This window comes from Esox lucius, chromosome 2 (genome assembly GCF_011004845.1).
Source record: "Esox lucius isolate fEsoLuc1 chromosome 2, fEsoLuc1.pri, whole genome shotgun sequence".
Taxonomy (NCBI): domain Eukaryota; kingdom Metazoa; phylum Chordata; class Actinopteri; order Esociformes; family Esocidae; genus Esox; species Esox lucius.
Window position 1 is genome coordinate 20,874,907 of NC_047570.1, and position 19,310 is coordinate 20,894,216.

General features: G+C 39.7%; 1 protein-coding gene across 1 annotated transcript in view; it reads left to right on the plus strand.

The window, feature by feature from the left end:
- kif18a (kinesin family member 18A) overlaps window positions 1-19,310 on the plus strand; it is a 102,621-nt gene that overhangs the window by 61,347 nt on the left and 21,964 nt on the right. The window contains exons 12-13 of the mRNA XM_010890491.5: window positions 662-783; window positions 11,615-11,880. Of these exons, the coding sequence (XP_010888793.1) occupies window positions 662-783; window positions 11,615-11,880 (388 nt within the window). The remainder of the gene's footprint in view (window positions 1-661; window positions 784-11,614; window positions 11,881-19,310) is intronic.

Genomic DNA, 19,310 nt, shown 5'->3' on the forward strand with positions numbered 1-19,310 from the left:
TAGCTATTGCTATTAATATTGTTATTAGTAGAATTGTATACACAGTCACGTAATGGCAGGAAGTTACTTTGAATGCATGTTGCATGTGCATTTGTCTCTAATAAATGGTTAAACAAAATATGAAACGTTTCTTGTCTGAAATATTGTTTTCCATCTTCCTGAGTGAGTTTGGAAAGAATAGGAATATCACAAGCAGGTAAATCTTAGTGCAACACTTGTTATTTATTTAAAAAATATTGATTTGTATTCTGCCCCCCCTTCTTCTAGTAATTTGAATTGTGCTTATTTTATTGCTTTTGTTTACTGCTGGATGACTGAGAGGAATAAATCAATGGTCTTTATGCTTCCCTCACACAGCCAGTTACCTAAAACCATGTCAATGTTTTTCCCCCTCTTCTAGGAAGTGGCACAGAACAATGACGCATCTGCTTGTCAGATGTTCTCTGTTGTCGTTTTCTATACTCTTGCGTCAGCGGTGGATGGCAGATTGTTTTTATTTTTACCCAGAAGAAAGGTTCTCAGAGATGAAGCATGGCACAAAATAAAACCCTCAAGACTCATTCTTGTGCCTCTGTCTCCCTACCAGCTTGTTGTCTAGCTGTAGACAGGGTCACTCAATATTCCCTTGCTGTAATTTCTCTTTCTTCATTTTCCCCCTCAGGAACTCCAGAAAGAACTTCAATGCCACAGGCTGCTGCTACAGGTCGAGGACCTCAAGCAGCACATTGAGCAAATGACCCACCTCATCAGTCTTCAGGATCAGGAGAACAAACAGACTAAGAAGTAGGTAATTTCTCCTATTAGTGGTTTTAACATGTGATGTGGAATATGGTCATCATACCAAATTGTTGATTTCTGTCCAATTGTTTTTTTGTCCATACTCAATTCAATGAGAGACAAATACCTCAGAATGGGTAAAATGTTATTAGAATAATAACTACCTACTGTTTCGTTCTTACATTAAATGACATTATGCTTATATGTTTCATATTACCTTAAGCGCTAATTAAGTGTTACAAAGCATTTATAACCATGTTGTGCTTTATAAATAATTCATAAACATTGCATAACTGTGACGTAAATGCCTGTGTCAAAACCGACAAAGCTGTGCTTTATAAAGGGTTGCATAAGCACTGCTTCATGAAGGCTTAATATATTTTCAATTCAGTCTTCTCAGTATATTTAAAACATTGTCATGCAATCCCAGTAGAGTGGTTTTCTATCCCAGGACCTCCTGTTGTAATTTAGTTTTTTTTTTTCTGACAGATATTAGCATAATGTTAAATTGGTTATAATAGTTATATTTCAGCAATAAAGCCCATGAAAAAGGTATTTGGCCAGCATACCATGACTAAGTGGGGCCCTTTAGCAAATGTTGTGCTGCAGTGTAGCACACACTCATGTTAATACATTGCTACCCAATTATAATGGCCCTAAACTAAGGCTGTCGCGGTTAAGAGTATTTTCACCCACAGTTCTGTATGTGGCTCAACACTGCGGTTTGTGGTGTAACCGCAGATTGTCGCAGGGGAAGAGGATTTGCTGACGGCTGAGCCTGGGGGGGTTTGAGACAGACCTCTTTAATGCGCACCATGCTTGTTTCAGAAGCACAGCACAACTCTTCTGACAGCGTGGCTCTCAAAGGAAGTGGACAACTATGTTATTACGATTCTTTACAAAAGTATTGCATTAACCTTTTGTGAAAGCAGTCTTCCAACCAGACAGCCGACAGTCATCGTGTTAGCGCTCCTTCACTCAAGATCTCTCAATAAACCTGATTTAATGGTCACCATTGCCATGCATTTGAATGTACCATGTGTTACTTTTATGCACTATCTAGATTCACAATATCTGATTGATGATGCGAATATAATGAGCAATAGGTGTTATAGCACTCGCAATGGCTTGGAAGGGCGCTTTGCCCTTTTGTGGCCATACATGCTGTTTTTGAAGCTATTGTGCTTGCGACCTTTCAGTTTGCAGTCATTTCTGACCATCTGTTGGCCATTGGACATTATTCACAGGCCACTCTGGGTGCTTGGTTGTGTATGAAATTATAATTATTATATTTAGTGTTTCTGCAGTTGATTGGTGAAACACTTGTTTTTGTAACAGTCATTTACATTTTTATTATGCTCTTGTGAAGCTTTTTTTGAAGATTCCTGTGAGATAAAATGGTGCGAAAGGGCCCAAATTTGCATGCCAGTGAAAGCCTGAAGGCCATAACTTCTCATACAATCCCATGCAAATCGGACTTAAGATGGCGCTGTCTTAAGCCTCCAAAGTGTCCAACTTTGAAACCTCACCGTGCCCACCCCATGTGACTTATAGTATTGAAAATTGGTACGTGGGTCCATCTCTTCATCAGGAGTGAAGCACTGTTTCTCTTAGTCAGCTGTGTGTGCATCTTGCAATTCTCCCATTAATTACATTTTTGCCCAATCCTTCTTATTGTCGAATTATGAACACTGACCTAAGCTGAGGCTAGACAGGCCTGCTGTTCCTTAGGTGTTGCACTGGGTGTTTTTGTGACTTCCTGGATGAGTCGTCATTGTGCCCTTAGAGGAATCTTTGTAAACTGGGCACTCCTGGGATGATTCACCTTGGTACCAAGTTTTCTCCATTTTGAGATAATGTAATTCACTGTGGTTTGCTGGAGTCCCAGATCTTTAGAAATGGGTTTCTAACCCTTTCCTGACTGATGCATCTCAACTTTTTTTCTAATATCTTCCCTGAGTTTCTTTTGATCGCCACATGGTGTACTGCTTGATAGCTTGTAGACCTACTTCACACTGATGGTGTGGTTCTATATTAGTAATGTTTAGATTCAACAGGGCTGGTTGTAATCCAAGCCTGGGTGTGCAGAATTTTGTATATTTGGGTTATTTTCATATTTCGTGATCTTCATCACATTTTTTATGAAGATCTGAAACCATTCAGAGTGACACATTTTCGATAATTGAGGAAATCAGAAAGGGGGCTTTTAATTTTCACGGCACTGTTGCTTCGGTTTGGACAATAAGCTTTTTCGGTTACATTTATTTTAAAATAAAATGTTGCGACTTGCTGTTTGAATCTCAATGAATCTCATGGTTAATACACAAGAGTTTTCAGAATGCCACACACTTTTAATTAAAGAATCTTGCATCAACGTGATATCCATAGTTATTGCTCAACCACCCGGATAGCAATGAGTAATCGGTAGACCGGCGCCCCTCCGTAGGTATTGAGGATTCTGCGCCAGCTTGATTCCAGTGCCTGCTGCCACTTTCTGTTCAGGTATTTATATACATTTGCATTATTAAACATCCTTTTTTAAAAGGCTTACTTGATGAGAAAAATATAATAATTGTACATCTAATGATAAATTTTTTTATATCCTTTGCAAATAAGTTTAAGTGACAGATCCAAAGTAAACAAAATGTTTGCTGCTGCTGTTTGACCCTGATCCAGGTCTCTTCCCAGACCTGGATCAGGGCGTCAGTAAGCCAAAACTGCCTGAAAAATTGTTCGGGATACAAAGAAAAACCCACAGGTAACCTCAGGAGAAATACAGGCTGCTCTGGTAAAGACGGTGTGGTTGTTTCAAGGAGCACAATACGACGATAATTGAACAGAAATTAGCTGCGTGGTCGAATTGCCAGAAAGGCTTTGCTGCACCAGTGCCACAAAAGCCTGGTTATAATATGCCCGACAACACCTTGACATGTCTCACAGCATACGGCACACTGTGGTTTGGAATGACGACACCAAAATAGAGCTTTAGGGTCACAATCATAAGCGCTATGTTTGGAGAGGGGTATATACAAGGCATATAGTGAACAAAATAGCATCCCCACTGTGAAGCATGGTGGTGGCTCACATATGTTTTGGGGGTGTGTGAGTTCTAAAGGCACTGGGAGTCTGGTAAAAATGTATGGCAAGATGATTGCAGCATGTTCTTAGAAAATATTGGCAGACAATTTGCATTCTTCTGCGCGAAAGCTGCGAATGGGATGCACTTTCCAGCACGACAATGCCTAAGCACAAGGCCAAGTTGACCTTCCAGTAGTTTTAAGAGAAAATGTTGAAGGTTCTGGAGTGCCCATCACAGTCTCCTATATCATCGAGCCACTCTGGAAAGTGCGGTTCATAGCCCCCCCCCCACCACCCCCCCGGCTCTATAGTGTCCTGTGACGAGCCGCATTGCAAGGAGAGAAACCATGAGGAATTTGTGTTGTTTATGGAATTACCGCTTTCTCCACTGACAACAAAGCCATTAATTTCCTCAAAAGAATCACAGATGTTAGCAGTCAAGCATCAGGTTATTCCTTCCAACAGCAGATTATTTCTTCCGACCAATAATGGGAGCATTTCCTCCGGAAGATCTAAATCTAAAAAGGTTCATGTAAATTTGGGTTTGATTACTATCTGATGCACATATTGGGCATTTTCCTGCAAATAAGTACCTGTGCATATGAATTGATGACAATGTTTCCTTAAACATTGATGAACTTGTTAGAACACTCAGGATGAAAATTGGCTTTCTATGTAGAAATAGGTCATGCCTTACATTATCTAGCAGGTAGCAAATTGATCAGTTGACTTTCATGCTGGTTATTGATTATGGGGATGTTATATGAATGCTTCTTTCTCTGTTTTAAACCTCTCAGCACAGTTTATTATAGTGCATTATGCTTTATTATAGGTGATTGTTTCAGTACGCGTCATTACTATATGACATACTTTCTCTCAGAAAAGATTCAGGTATTTCGCTCTTGTTTTTAAAGCTTTTCTGCATGAATTGGACAATTCACTAGGGCAAATAATTTTATAATAAAGTATCCAACAAGAAGTCATCAAAGAAGTTAAGTGCCCCTCCAAATGTGAAAAAATCTTAAGTCAGTTTACTAAATTTGAATCCCATAATCCCTGCAAAGAGTTTGACATTTTGGGGCTGCACATCCTCAGAAGATATTCCCTGGGTAGAGAAATCAACTCATTATACCAAAGAATCACTACATCGCCATATTACTATTAAGTCATTACCATTAGAAAGTTGCACACCAGGGATGAAACTTCACAGAAGGCGCAATCTGCGCAGCTGGGCTGTGGATAACCAAAGAGGCTGGTGTCAATGGTCATATCCAAGTTTAACATGGAAAACATTAAGGGAAATATGCAAAAACAAAGATGTTTGCATTTACCTTTTAGATTGACTCATTCACTCACGTGTGGCTAGACATGTTTGGACTATCACCTCTTGACAGACCAAAGGAGGCCCCACAAACATGCGCTGGGGTGTTTTTTTTCACTGGTTTTGAATGGTGTGTTTTAGGGTGATAACTTCAAGCTTCATTAATACATTGAGATTTGCCTTCATCAGAGGCCCTGCAAAACAGCTCCATTCGGAGCAACTCAAACAAAAAGCAGAAGAAATAGAACTGAACACCTACCATTGTGACCACAACTATCTCTGGACCATCAATCCTTCGGATTGCCCACATATGGGTGAAGTATTGGAAAACAATATTGGAATTTCTAGATGCCATGTTATTTAAGGAAGGCGCTACTTATGTGTCTCAAGTGTCTGACCACGCTGACGGCAGCAGTCATGGCCTTAATGAACACCAGACCTTTAGTTCCTGTGTCTGCAGATCCGGATATGCCACCTGTACTGACACCTGCTATGGTCCTGATGCAGAATATTGATGCAAGATCAATGCAGCACCTGCAGGAGACTTGACCTTAATGAGTGTTTATGACAAACAAGAACAAGATCTTCCTTATATATTCTGGAGATGATGGCGGCCAAAGTGCCTGGAAGTTGGCAATGTATTCTTTCTAAAAGACATCCATATGACTGGCCAACTGGACTCATCGTCAATACCATTCCCATTCAAGATGGAAAAGTGTGTAGAGTGGATGTGGAAGTTATCAGACAGGGCACCCCCAAGGTGTATTGACAACCTGTCTTAGATGCTGTTCTACTCATCAAACAAGCAACCTAGTGGTATGAAATATTATTCCATGCGGGAATTGTCTTCCCCACTTCCTCAGATTACGATTTTATATTTGTCAGCCTGCCTGTTGTGTGTCTTTATTCTGAAAATTATTACTGACTCACATTTATTGACTTTCTTTTATTTAAAGCAAAGCTATTAATCAGACCCATTTATAAAGAACAAAATGTTATGAGCTATGATACTGATAGTGTTGATGGTCATGGCTTTTGTTCTTTCATTCTCTTGGATACATTCTAACTCGAGCGTGAGCAAATGCGGACCAAGTCCCTTTAGTTGTTCCCACTTTTAATTATATCTGGTGGCGTTCTTTTTACTCTAAACATGCAAAATGATCATAGTACAAACCCAATTCCAAAAAAGTTGGGACACTGTACAAATTCTGAGTAAAAAAGGAATGGAATAATTTACAAATCTCAAACTTATATTTAATTCACAATATAATATAGATAACATATCGAACGTTGAAAGTGAGTCATTTTGTAATGTCATGCCAAATATTGGCTCATTTTGGATTTCATGAGAGCTACACATTACAAAAAAGTTGGGACAGGTAGCAATAAGAGGCCTGAAAAGTTAAATGTACAGATAAGGAACAGCTGGAGGACCAATATGCAACTTATTATGTCAATTGGCAACATGATCGGGTATAAAAAGAGTCTCTCAGAGTGGCAGTATCTCTCAGAAGTCAAGATGGGCAGAGGATCACCAATTCCCCCAATGCTGCGGCGAAAAGTAGTGGAGCAATATCAGAAAGGAGTTTCTCCGAGAAAAATTGCAAAGAGTTTGAAGTTATCATCATCTACAGTGCATAATATCATCCAAAGATTCAGAAAATCTGGAACAATCTCTGTGCGTAAGGGTCAAGGCCAGAAAACCATACTGGATGCCCGTGATCTTCGGGCCCTCAGACAGCACTGCATCACATACAGGAATGATACTGTAATGGAAATCACAACATGGGCTCAGGAATACTTCCAGAAAACATTGTCGGTGAACACAATCCACCGTGCCATTCGCCGTGGCCGGCTAAAACTATAGGTCAAAAAAGAAGCCGTATCTAAACAGGATCCAGAAGCGCAGGCGTTTTCCCTGGGCCTAGGATCATTTTAAATGGACTGTGGAAAAGTGTTCTGTGGTCAGACGAATCAGAATTTGAAGTTCATTTTGGAGAACTGGGACGCCATGTCATCCGGACTAAAGAGGACAACCCAAGTTGTTATCAGCGCTCAGTTCAGAAGCCTGCATCTCTGATGGTATGGGGTTGCATGAGTGCGTGTGGCATGGGCAGCCTACACATCTGGAAAGGCACCATCAATGCTGACAGTTATATCCAAGTTCTAGAACAACATATGCTCCCATCCAGACGTCGTCTCTTTCAGGGAAGACCTTGCATTTTCCAACATGACAATGCCAGTCCACATACTGCATCAATCACAATGTCGTGGCTGCATAGAAGAAGGATCCGGGCCAGCCTGCAGTCCAGATCTTTCACCAAGAGAAAACATTTGGCGCATCATAAAGAGGAAGGTGCGACAAAGAAGACCTAAGACAGTTGAGCAACTAGAAGCCTGTATTAGACAAGAATGGGACAACATTGCTATTCATAAACTTGAGCAACTTGTCTCCTCAGTCCCCAGACATTTGCAGTCTGTTATAAAAAGAAGAGGGGATGCCACACAGTGGTAAACATGGCCTTGTCCCAACTTTGTTGATGTGTTGATGCCATGAAATTTAAAATCAACTTATTTTTCCCTTAAAGTGATAAATTTTCTCAGTTTAAACATTTGATATGTCATATGTTGTATTCTGAATACATTTGAAACTTCCACATCATTGCATTCTGTTTTTATTCACAATTGTACAGTGTCCCAATTTTTTTGGAATCGGTTTTGTAATTTGTGTCTAGCTTTTGAACCATATATGGTACAGACAGGTTTTGGACCGTTGATTTTCTGATGCAATTCTCTATTGAATTGGACTATCTTTGTTAACTTTAAATAAACACATCATTTAATGGGTAATGTAAAAGAAATGGAGAAAAAACATTCAATATGTGACAGTATACATGAGCTCATTTATTTTTGTAGATTCTTCGTAAGTAGAGAGGATACTTGATAAATAATATGGTGTTTATGTTGTTCTTTTTTAAAGTTAATAAAAATATATGCTGGTATTACTTGGTTTAGGTGAAAGTCCATGAATTAGATTTTGTCAAGTCTATGTGAACCCTATGTGAACCCATAAAATGAATGTCAGTTGTCTTCAATATTTTGTAAAAAAAAATCTCATGTCTGTCTTACCTCCCATGTAGGCCATTTTCGTGCAGTCTCTTTTTGACACTCATGCACTGTGCCTGTACATCCCTTGATGTAACCCTGGAATTTTTATAGACTTCTGTGTGCACCATTCGGTCAGCTCTTGGTCTGAATTTGGTGGGATGTCCTGTTTTAACGCATACCATGAGTTCTTAAGATTCAATGCATGAAGTCATTTTTTAAGCCATTATTCAACTTTGTTCCAGCCTGGAATTGGCATTTTGTAGCGTTGTCCAAATTCATGCATTGAAACTGTGCGTCCTGATCAACAACAGTTGCATTGCAACACTTCAGTTTGAAGCCAGTGGTTTTGTTTATCTCACATTACGTGTCAATGTTGTATTCAGTCAATCCCATTTATTTTTAAAGCCCTTTTTACATTAGTAGTTTTCACAAAGTGCTTTTAGAAAACACCTAGCCCGAAACCCCAAGGTTTCTTTTTACTCACAGCAATAAAACATTATATTGTTGAACAGCCTTCAACATATGTTGCATTATATTATAACTCCTTTCCGGAGTTATTCTGTACATTCAGGCTAATACTTTACCCTTAAGTGAAAGCGGCTATATCAAGAAGAGAAGTGAAGCCACACTGTTCTTGGAAGTCACAGCAGCGCTTCTAACAGCCCCAAGCAGGATGCACTTGAGGTTAACACTTGTAATATAGGCTGTATCAAAGGATTGTTATGTTGAAATTTCCCAGTGCAAAAAGGCCACACAACCTGGGTTATTTGATTCTTTCCCCACTGATAGGCTTTTGTTCAGAAACAGCAGCATGTTGACATTTTTCCCCTTCAGTCTGATTATTCTTTGGTTCATTAACTCACACACCTTTAAAAAAAAAAGATTTGAGGGTACTAATGAAGCAACGACATCTCAGGTATTTTTTGGCAAGTCTGCGTAGGGATGGGAATTTTTGTTCATGCTTTTGCCACCAACGTAGTGGGTCCTCAGTGATGGCGCGTTTCATTTAATTATCCAGTTTTGGGGTAGGTGCAGGAGTCACTGGTGATGCAGGACTTGTTATAGGTGCAGAGGCAGAGTTTGGTTCAAGTGCCGAGGCCAGATGGTGGTGACTCTGGAGTGGGCTGATGGACTGCCTGTGTTTCTGCCTGAGGATTCACATTTTTTATTTTTTTGCCTTGGTCATGAAATGCAAGGTTTTTTAACCTTATGTCCAAGAACGTGCTGGCAGGACGACAAAGGTTTCAATCTCACTGAATCTGCATTGACATTACAGTGCTAGTTCTATGGCAAGGGATCAACCATGACGCTCAATGGCTGCAGTTGTTCTGAGAAGAAATAACACAAGGGGAATCACTTTTGATAGAGAAATAGATTTTTCGGCTAAAACTTCTCTTTGATGGGTCATTGGGCCAACTGCTACCTCCTTCTGGATTATGCCCCATTCATCTTTTTTTCTTTTAAGCTTTTCCAGGTCTGAGTACCAGGGTTGCACATTTTTAAGTCTTTTAATCGATGATCTACATCCTAAAAGATCAATCCAATCGATTAATCTTATAAAAATGACGAAGTATCTCCGATGTGTAATTTGTTTCCTAATTAAAATCTTAATTTTTACAAGACGTGGACATATTTGACAACATGGAGATAACCCAATAATCAGAAAATTATCAGGAAAACCTTGCTGGATTAAAAATGGAAAAGTAGATTTTAAAACAGAAATAGTTAAAAGATCAATGAAAAGTAATTTTAAACTGAGGCTTGTATTTAAAAAGATGAAAAAATCAGACTCACCATTTTTAGAACAATACAAAATACATGGCCCGCCACTGAGTGTGGATAACTTTCTTCACAGATTAACATAGTGGCCAAATTTATAACAAGCTTTGTACCCGTTACATCAACAAATAGGTTTAGCCTGGGATGGAGTCAATTTCCTGGCCTGAATTATTGTTTAAGTCTGCCCATGCAGAGAAGGGTGTAGGGGTTGCTTGGTTGTTCAAGTTTGCCAATTGAGCCAATGGCTATTGCTCTGCCATTTTGATAGAGGCCAAAGTTGACTGAATTTCTCATCTTCCCTTCGCACTGGTAGAATTGGTCCTGAGACAGCAGGAAGCCTTCCTGACTGCCGTTATTCTGAATTTCGGCAGTAAGTTGTGGAAGAATTTAGCAAGACTTGGAGAAATATTCTGGGTTTGATGGCCTTTCTCTTCTGTCCTACTCAAGAAAACCAGTAGTGGTTACACACATGCATACTGAGTTGACATAAAAGAAAAGGAAATGTTTCTAAGTGCTTTTTCAAACATTATTATTTTTAGCTGAAATCTGGTGACCATTAGCTGGATAAGTGAGAGTGTAGCTATGTGATTAACCAGACAAACCGTTAAATAGGGAATTGGGAAAACTCCCTATAATGGCTGGATTATTATATTTATTTTAATGACAGGTGGCTATGATATAACCATCACAGACTACCTAAATGTCTTTTTTTAACTGAGCCAGCTAGCTACTATGGTAAACTGATTTTCCTATTGGGTTAGTTGACTAGTTACCTTGTGCTGCTTGCTTCTAGGTCTGTAACAATAGAAAGGGTTGTGAAAATATACTTTAGAAGAAAAAAAATTATTGTGACAATAACCTTGGGGAAGACACAACTTTTTATACATGAGTTAAGTCTTAATTCTATCTGGAATCTGGGAGAAACAAATTAATTTTTCAAAACCCATTTCAAAAGGGCCATACCAACAATATTTGCATTATTGTCATCCTGCAGTACAGTAGTAGCTATACAGGTAAGATGGGGGCCCCCATTTCTTCGTGCCTATGAGTAGCTATTAATCACATTTGGTGATCCCAGGAATGTAACTATTCTGGCATTGCATGAGAATGTTTTATATATACCTTGTGAAGCCTCAAATGAGTATTGTTACTATATAAAGCACTGGTTCACACTGTTAATTAACCCCTCATAAAGCATGTCATACAGTTATAAAAGATAGGTAATTATTTGTATATTGAAAAGGAAGGCATTACAAAACTTTAAGCACTATACGATAAACATCATTTAAAGCGAGACTGCTTTCTGCATTTGAATACTAACAAATTATTTAAGTCAAATATTCACCTATGCTATTCAGAAATATATCTTTATATAAAAAAATATATATCGTACAATTTTGTCCATTTGTGATTATGAACAGCATAGCTGATCATTCACTATCCCCAAAGCACAAAATGCCTTGTTAGACTTAAGTATGCTTTTTTTCTCTTGTCCCTAAAACCATAATTCATTGTGAAGATTAAGTCTGTTTTATTCTTTCTTTGAATCAGGATGGTACACATGCTGCTGCCAGCCTACAGCAAACAGTACTGCAAGTTGAAAGGTTCAGGCCTGATTACAGCTGCCGATGAGGCTGAGAACCAGGACCTGGAGCACCTGGTCCTCAGGGAGAGGGTTGTGGTGTGGGCCGATCAAGAGAATGCAGGGGAGCAGATGGACGAGGATATCCCGGCTAAGGGCTCCAGATGTAGACCAGAGCTTGCACCCATCCTGTCATTTTCACATCTTGTTCATCCCCATCAAAACAGCCCCTGCAGTAAGTCATGCCTTCACAACCTATGTTGCCCCACTCCCCCATTTGCTTGAACTCACTGTCCTTTTCCCCTGGGAGGCTGTTTAATCATCTGTTTTAGTGATTTATCTCTAGACCACAAGAACACACAAACCAATATCTTGTGGCACTGGGCTACTGGGCTTCATTATTTACTGTTGATCATGGGTGTTTGTACAAAAGGCCCTAATTACGGTGGGGTGGCACACCTATTCATGGGCTCCGTGGCAGCTGCCGGTCCTGCAACCAGTAGCTTATCTAGCCCAAAAAGACAATTCCAATACAATAACAAAAACATTTTGGTTTTGATTTTGTGAAAGAAATGTTCCTTGGATTCTGCTTGGACAAATTTGTCACGGACAAATGTATTAACTTATTCTGTGACATGAACGAGTTTGTGTGACATGGACATGCAGAAGGAAAAATTGTGTAGAGTGTAATCTCGTGACGGTAGATTGCTGAAGGCGTTTTAGCATCTGCAGCTATTCAGATCAAGACACAACAAGAAGCATTAAAAGCTAATGATGCCTGCCTGTGTTGCCGTCAACTGTACCATTCATCTGGACTTGCAGCAGCTGAGGATTCAACAGTTCAAGTAAGTTGTTTTCTGGGTTTGTGGTTATGATTTTGTCTACGATGTAAGATTTTTTTTCTCTAGGCACAGGTCTATGAAAATAAAACGGCAGCATACGTTTTGTATTTATGAAAAAGATCTGCATATTTGTAACTAACTTGATATTTGGAATCATGCAACTCATTAATTACACTTCCCAATGTAAAATACGGCTGCACAAAGTTTTGTCACAAAACATTTCTGACCAATGAGCATGTCATGTTTTAACCAATCTGAGTAGATTCTGGAACACACGTGTTTAAACTTTGTGAAAAAGAGGAGGAAAAACAAGTCGCATGGTCGGCTTCTCCTACCTCAGTTTTTTAAAGTATAACAAACCTTTTATCTAGTTCATTGAATGAAAACAATTAATAATTAAAACAACTGAATGAACATTATTTGAAAGAGTAATAATGTGCTAAATTACTAAAATGTAAAAATAGTAATAAGCTAGGAAATTACATGGCTAGTGACCATTTTGCATATGATATTTAATACTGACACTCTCTTTGGAGCAGGAATTCCTGTAAAGAAAAATTGAAATATCAAATTAAGTCTGAGGCTTTTGCCAAACAGTGGTGACTAGCAGATGAAACAAATGTGTTGAACAAATGCAACCACATTAAATTATAGACTCTAGGTGGAAAAATCACCTATAAAGTTTGCTATCATAAACTGAGGTAGGAGAAGACGACCATGCTTAGTCATGTTATTTCTCCTCTGCATCATGTGTGTTTCAGAATCTGCTCAAATTGATTAAAAGGTGAAAATGTAACCACGTTCTGATATGGAGGACCAAACCTGTGAAATAAATGTATCAATAAATATTCATACATTCAAAAAATAATAATGTGTATTAATCAATATTAGTTCCCTGTTTAATTCCTTGATCATTCATTTGTGTGTATTTTTTATTTTCATTTCCATAATCGTATATTTCTCTATATATTTAGGGGGCCAAGCAACGAAGTTGCTGGAACCCTTTTATGTTTGTACGTTTTATTATTATTATTATTCTCCAGGGCCATTTTCAGAGGTCCATAGCTCGGTCCCCTCTGGTTCAAAATGCTCCAAACTTTGCCTGATTGTAGATCACCGCATTGGGCTTATCGTAGAAGGCATGACTAAAGTTAAATACTGCACTAAGATTTATAATTAATCTTATGTATAGAAACAAGAAAAGGAACCGGGCAAGTCCAGTTCTGCCGGCCCATAATTAGAAGCGATGAATGTTGATACCCCTGGCTGCATTTGATCTACGTTTTCCTACCTGGTAAGAAGGGATATAAAGCAGGAATATAGCAATAATATACATAACAATGTAAACTAGCAGCAATTTTAAAAAGAATATGGTGGGGAATATGAACGATGTGGTTAAAAGTATTGATTACTATTGATATAGCAATAATATACAGTATCTCACAAAAGTTAGTACACCCCTAAATATTTGAGGTTATCTTTTCATGTGACAACACTGAATAAATTACCCTTTGCTACAATGTAAAGTAGTGTGTACAGCTTGTATAACAAAAATAGCACAATACACCGCAATTAATGTCTAAACCGCTGGCAACGAAAGTGACTACACCCCTAAGTGAAAATGTCCAAATCGGTCCCACTATTTCAATATTTTGTGTGGCCACCATTATTTTCTAGCACTACCTTAACCGTCTTGGGCATGGAGTTCACCAGAGCATGGAGTTCACCAGGGCTTCATAGGTTGTCCTCTCCCACTCTTCCATGATGACTTCACAGAGCTGGTGGATGTTAGAGACCTTGCGCTCCTCCACCTTCCGTTTGAGGATGTCCCACAGATGTTCAATAGGGTTTAGGTCTGGAGACATGCTTGGTCAGTCCATCACCTTTACCCTCAGCTTCTTAAGCAAGGCAGTGGTCGTCTTGGAGGTGTGTTTGGGGTCGTTATCACGTTGGAATACTGCCCTGCGACCCAGTCTCCGAAGGGAGGGGATCATGCTCTGCTTCAGTATGTCACAGTACATGTTTGCATTCATGGTTCCCTCAATTAACTTCTCCCCAGTGCCGGCAGCACTCATGCAGCCCCAAACCATGACACTCCCACCACCATGCTTGACTGTAGACAAGACACACTTGTACTCCTCACCTGTTTGCCGCCACACACGCTAGACACCATCTGAACCAAATAAATGTATCTTGGTCTCATCAGACCACTTACTAACGCTGTGAAACATACCACCGCAGACAGTGATTTACAAGTACAAATCATTGTCACAGGTCTAAGCGGAATTTTTGTGACAAAACTGTGATTAATAAGATGCATAATTTCAAATATCAAGTAAGTTACAAGCATGCAATTATTTTTTACAAATACAAAACTAATATGTTCGCGAAATGATTTTACAACTAAAGTAATTTCAAATTTGCCCATCTTTCTTACAAGTCTGCACATCTTTTTCACGAGTTTGCAGATCTTTTTTACGCCTACAAAATTTGTCGCCGTTATATCTTCATAGAGGTTGAACCAGAACCTGTTTGGTAATGGAAGCTAAGTTACATTACTGTATTGCTACATCAGCTAGCATGAACTTCTAAATTAAGCACTTCCTGCTTTGCTATGCTTATTTGCAATGATGAGTGTTTTATAGTCACAGTTCTAGCTAAAAATCCACATGTCTAAAAAGATAACTGTTACAGTGAAACGTGTAGTGTGACCACATAGAGTGCTACAATAATCAGCACACATGGATTCTAACTCAGCCTGGCTATTAATAATAATAGCTTTGTACTGAATTTGGTTATCTTGTTAGTTTGCTTTGTGAGTTATTCAAATGTTTAGCCCAATTTAATATCAAGGATGTGTAAATGAGAATGGCTTGTTACAAAAAGTTAGCTAGTAAAGAAACCTTAACCAGCTTCGTATTAGATAGACCTTAAATGAATATCCTTAGTTTTCTAAATCAGTTAACCTAGCCAGCTATCTAGGTGGTTTAAAAAGCAATGAGAATGTGTACTTTGTGTTCATTGTCTACTTTCCTGACAGCAAAGACTACTCAGATTAAAGCTTTTTCAGCATGCTATTAATTACATAATCTTTTACCACAGTTTTCAGTTTCATGACAGGCCAAGGTTTTGCCTTTCATACATGCTTGTCTGGAAGTTACTAGGATGTTTTTAATTATAAAATTATACCCTCTTCCATGTAATAATGTTTTACTGAATGATTTTCATACATTTCACTTACATTTGTTTCCCTAGCTGTCCTCCTGGACCATGAGACTAATGAGAACACTGGTCAGAAGACAACCAGTGGGCATGACACAACCTCAATTAAGGTAGGTCAAAGTAGTGAGTGTACAGCTTGTATAACAGTGTAAATATGCTGTCCCCTCAAAATAACTAAAAACACAGCCATTAATATCTAAACCACTGGCAACAAAAGTGAGTACACCCCTAGGTGAAAATGTCCAAATTGGGTCAATTTAGCCATTTTCCCTCCCCGGTGTCATGTGACTCGTTAGTGTTACAAGGTGTCAGGTGAATGGGGAGCAGGTGTGTTAAATTTGGTGTTATCGCTCTCACACTCCCTCATACTGGTCACTGGAAGTTCAAAATGGCACCTCATGGCAAAGAACTCTCTGAATATCTGAAAAAAAAGATTGCTCTACATAAAGATGGCCTAGACTATAAGAAGACTGAAGATCCTGAAACTGAGCTGCAGCACGGTGGCCAAGACCATACAGCGGTTTAACAGGACAGGTTCCACTCAGAACAGGACTCGCCATGGTGGACCGAAGAAGTTGCACATGCTCAGCATCATATCCAGAGGTTGACTTTGGGAAATAGACATATGAGTGCTGCCAGCGCTGATGCAGAGATTGAAGGGGTGGGGTGTCAGCCTGGCAGTGCTCAGACCATACACGGCACACTGCGTAAAATTTTTCTGCATGGCTGTCGTCCCAGAAGAAGGCCACTTCTTAAGATGATGCACAAGAGAGCTCGCAAACAGTTTGCTGAAGACAAGCAGACTACAGTAGTACAAGGACTACTGGAACCATGTCCTGTGGTCTGATGAGACCAAGTTAAACTTATTTGGTTCAGATGGTGTCAAGTGTGTGTGGCGGCAACCAGGTGAGGAGTGCAAAGACAAGTGTGTCTTGCCTATAGTTAACCATGGTGGTGGGAGTGTCATGGGTTGGGGCTGCATGAGTGCTGCCGGCACTGGGGAGCTACAGTTCCATTGATGGAAACATGAATGCCAACATGTACTGTGACATAATGAAGCAGAGCGTGATCCCCTCCCTTCGGAGACTGGGCCGCAGGGCAGTATTCCAACATGATGGCGTCTCCAAACACACCTCCAAGACGACCACTGCCTTGCTAAAAAAGCTGATGGTAAAGCTGGTGGACTGACCAAGCATGTCTCCAGACCTAAACCCTATTGAGCATCTGTGGGGCATCCTCAAACGGAAGGTGGAACGCGCAAGGTCTCTAACATCCACCAGATCTGTGATGTCAACATGGAGGAGTGGGAGAGGACTCCAGTGGCAACCTGTGAAGCTCTGGTGAACTCCATGCCCAAGAGGGTTAAGGCAATGCTGGAACATAATGGTGGCAACACAAAATATTGACACTTTGGGCCCAATTTGGACTTTTTCACATAGGAGTGTACTCACTTTTGTTGCCAGTGGTTTAGACATTAATGGCTGTGTGTTGTGTTATTTTGAGGGGATAGCAAATCTACACTCACCTAAAGGATTATTAGGAACACCGTACTAATACTGTGTTTGACCCCCTTTCGCCTTCAGAACTGCCTTTATTCTACGTGGCATTGATTCAACAAGGTGCTGAAAGCATTCTTTAGAAATGTTGTCCCATATTGATAGGATAGCATCTTGCAGTTGATGGAGATTTGTGGGATGCACATCCAGGGCACGAAGCTCCCGTTCCACCACATCCCAAAGATGCTCTTGGGTTGAGATCTGGTGACTGTGGGGGCCATTTCAGTACAGTGAACTCATTGTTATGTTCAAGAAACAAATTTGAAATGATTCGAGCTTTGTGACATGGTGCATTATCCTGTTGGAAGTAGCCATCAGAGGATGGGTACATGGTGGTCATAAAGGGATGGACATGGTCAGAAAGAATGCTCAGGTAGGCCGTGGCATTAAACGATGCCCAATTGGCACTAAGGGGCCTAAAGTGTGCCAAGAAAACATCCCCCACACCATTACACCACCACCACCACCCTGCACAGTGGTAACAAGGCATGATGGATCCGTGTTCTCATTCTGTTTACGCAAAATTCTGACTCTACCATCTGAATGTCTCAACAGAAATCGAGACTCATCAGACCAGGCAACATTCTTCCAGTCTTCAACTGTCCAATTTTGGTGAGCTCGTGCAAATTGTAGCCTCTTTTTCCTATTTGTAGTGGAGATGAGTGGTACCCGGTGGGGTCTTCTGCTGTTGTAGACTATCCGCCTCAAGGTTGTGCGTGTTGTGGCTTCACAAATGCTTTGCTGCATACCTCAGTTGCAACGAGTGGTTATTTCAGTCAAAGTTGCTCTTCTATCAGCTTGAATCAGTCGGCCCATTCTCCTCTGACCTCTACCATCAACAAGGAGTTTTTGCCCACAGGACTGCCGCATACTGGATGTTTTTCCCTTTTCACACCATTTTTTGTAAACCCTAGAAATGGTTGTGCGTGAAAATCCCAGTAACTGAGCAGATTGTGAAATACTCAGACCGGCCCGTCTGGCACCAACAACCATGCCACGCACAAAATTGCTTAAATCCCCTTTCTTTCCCATTCTGACATTCAGTTTGGAGTTCAGGAGATTGTCTTGACCAGGACCACACCGCTAAATGCATGGAAGCAACTGCCATGTTATTGGTTGATTAGATAATTGCATTAAGGAAAAATTGAACAGGTGTTCCTAATAATCCTTTAGGTGAGTGTACACTGTTATTCAAGCTGTACACACTACTTTACATTGTAGTAAAGTGTCATTTCTTCAGTGTTGTCACATGAAAAGATATAATCAAATATCTACAAAAATGTGAGGAGTGTACTTACTTTTGTGAGATACTGTACATAATGTAAACTAGCAGCAAAAGAGTAGGATGGGTAACATGAACAATATGGGTAGAAATATTATAGGTACAATATGAGTTTATTATTCTTATGGATGGTAAATATTGTAAGTTTTGCTAAAAGGATTTTATGTAGACAATCCATACAAAGCAAATTAAAATGATGCCCAGTTTAACAGCTTGGATGGTGCTAGGCTTTGTTTGCATTAAGTTTACAAAACCTTCCAGAAAACCATACATCAGTGTTGCAAGCAACCTAGTGGAAAGTCTACAAACACTACCAAACGTTTGGTGTCACTTAGGAATGTACTAGTTTTCCAAGTAAACATGAAATTAGTTTGGATATTAAATGTAGCAAAATGATCAGGGAAGCATTCACTGACAAGGTTAGGAATAAATATTTTTAATTTAAATAATTGTGTCCTTCAAACTTAGCTTTTGTCAAAGAATCCTCAATTTCTAGCAATTACAGCCTTGTAGACCTTTGGCATTCTAGTTGTCAATTTGTTGAGAGAATCTGTGAGAGTTTTCACCCATGCTTCCTGAAGCACCTCTCACATATTGGATTGGCTTGATGGGCACTTACATAATATACAGTCTTATGGTCAAGCTGCTGCCATACCTGCTAAATAGGGTTGAGATCCAGTGACTGTGCTGGCCACTCCATTAAAGACAATACCAGCTGACTGCTTCTTCCCTGAATTGTTCTTGCATAATTTGGAACAGTGCT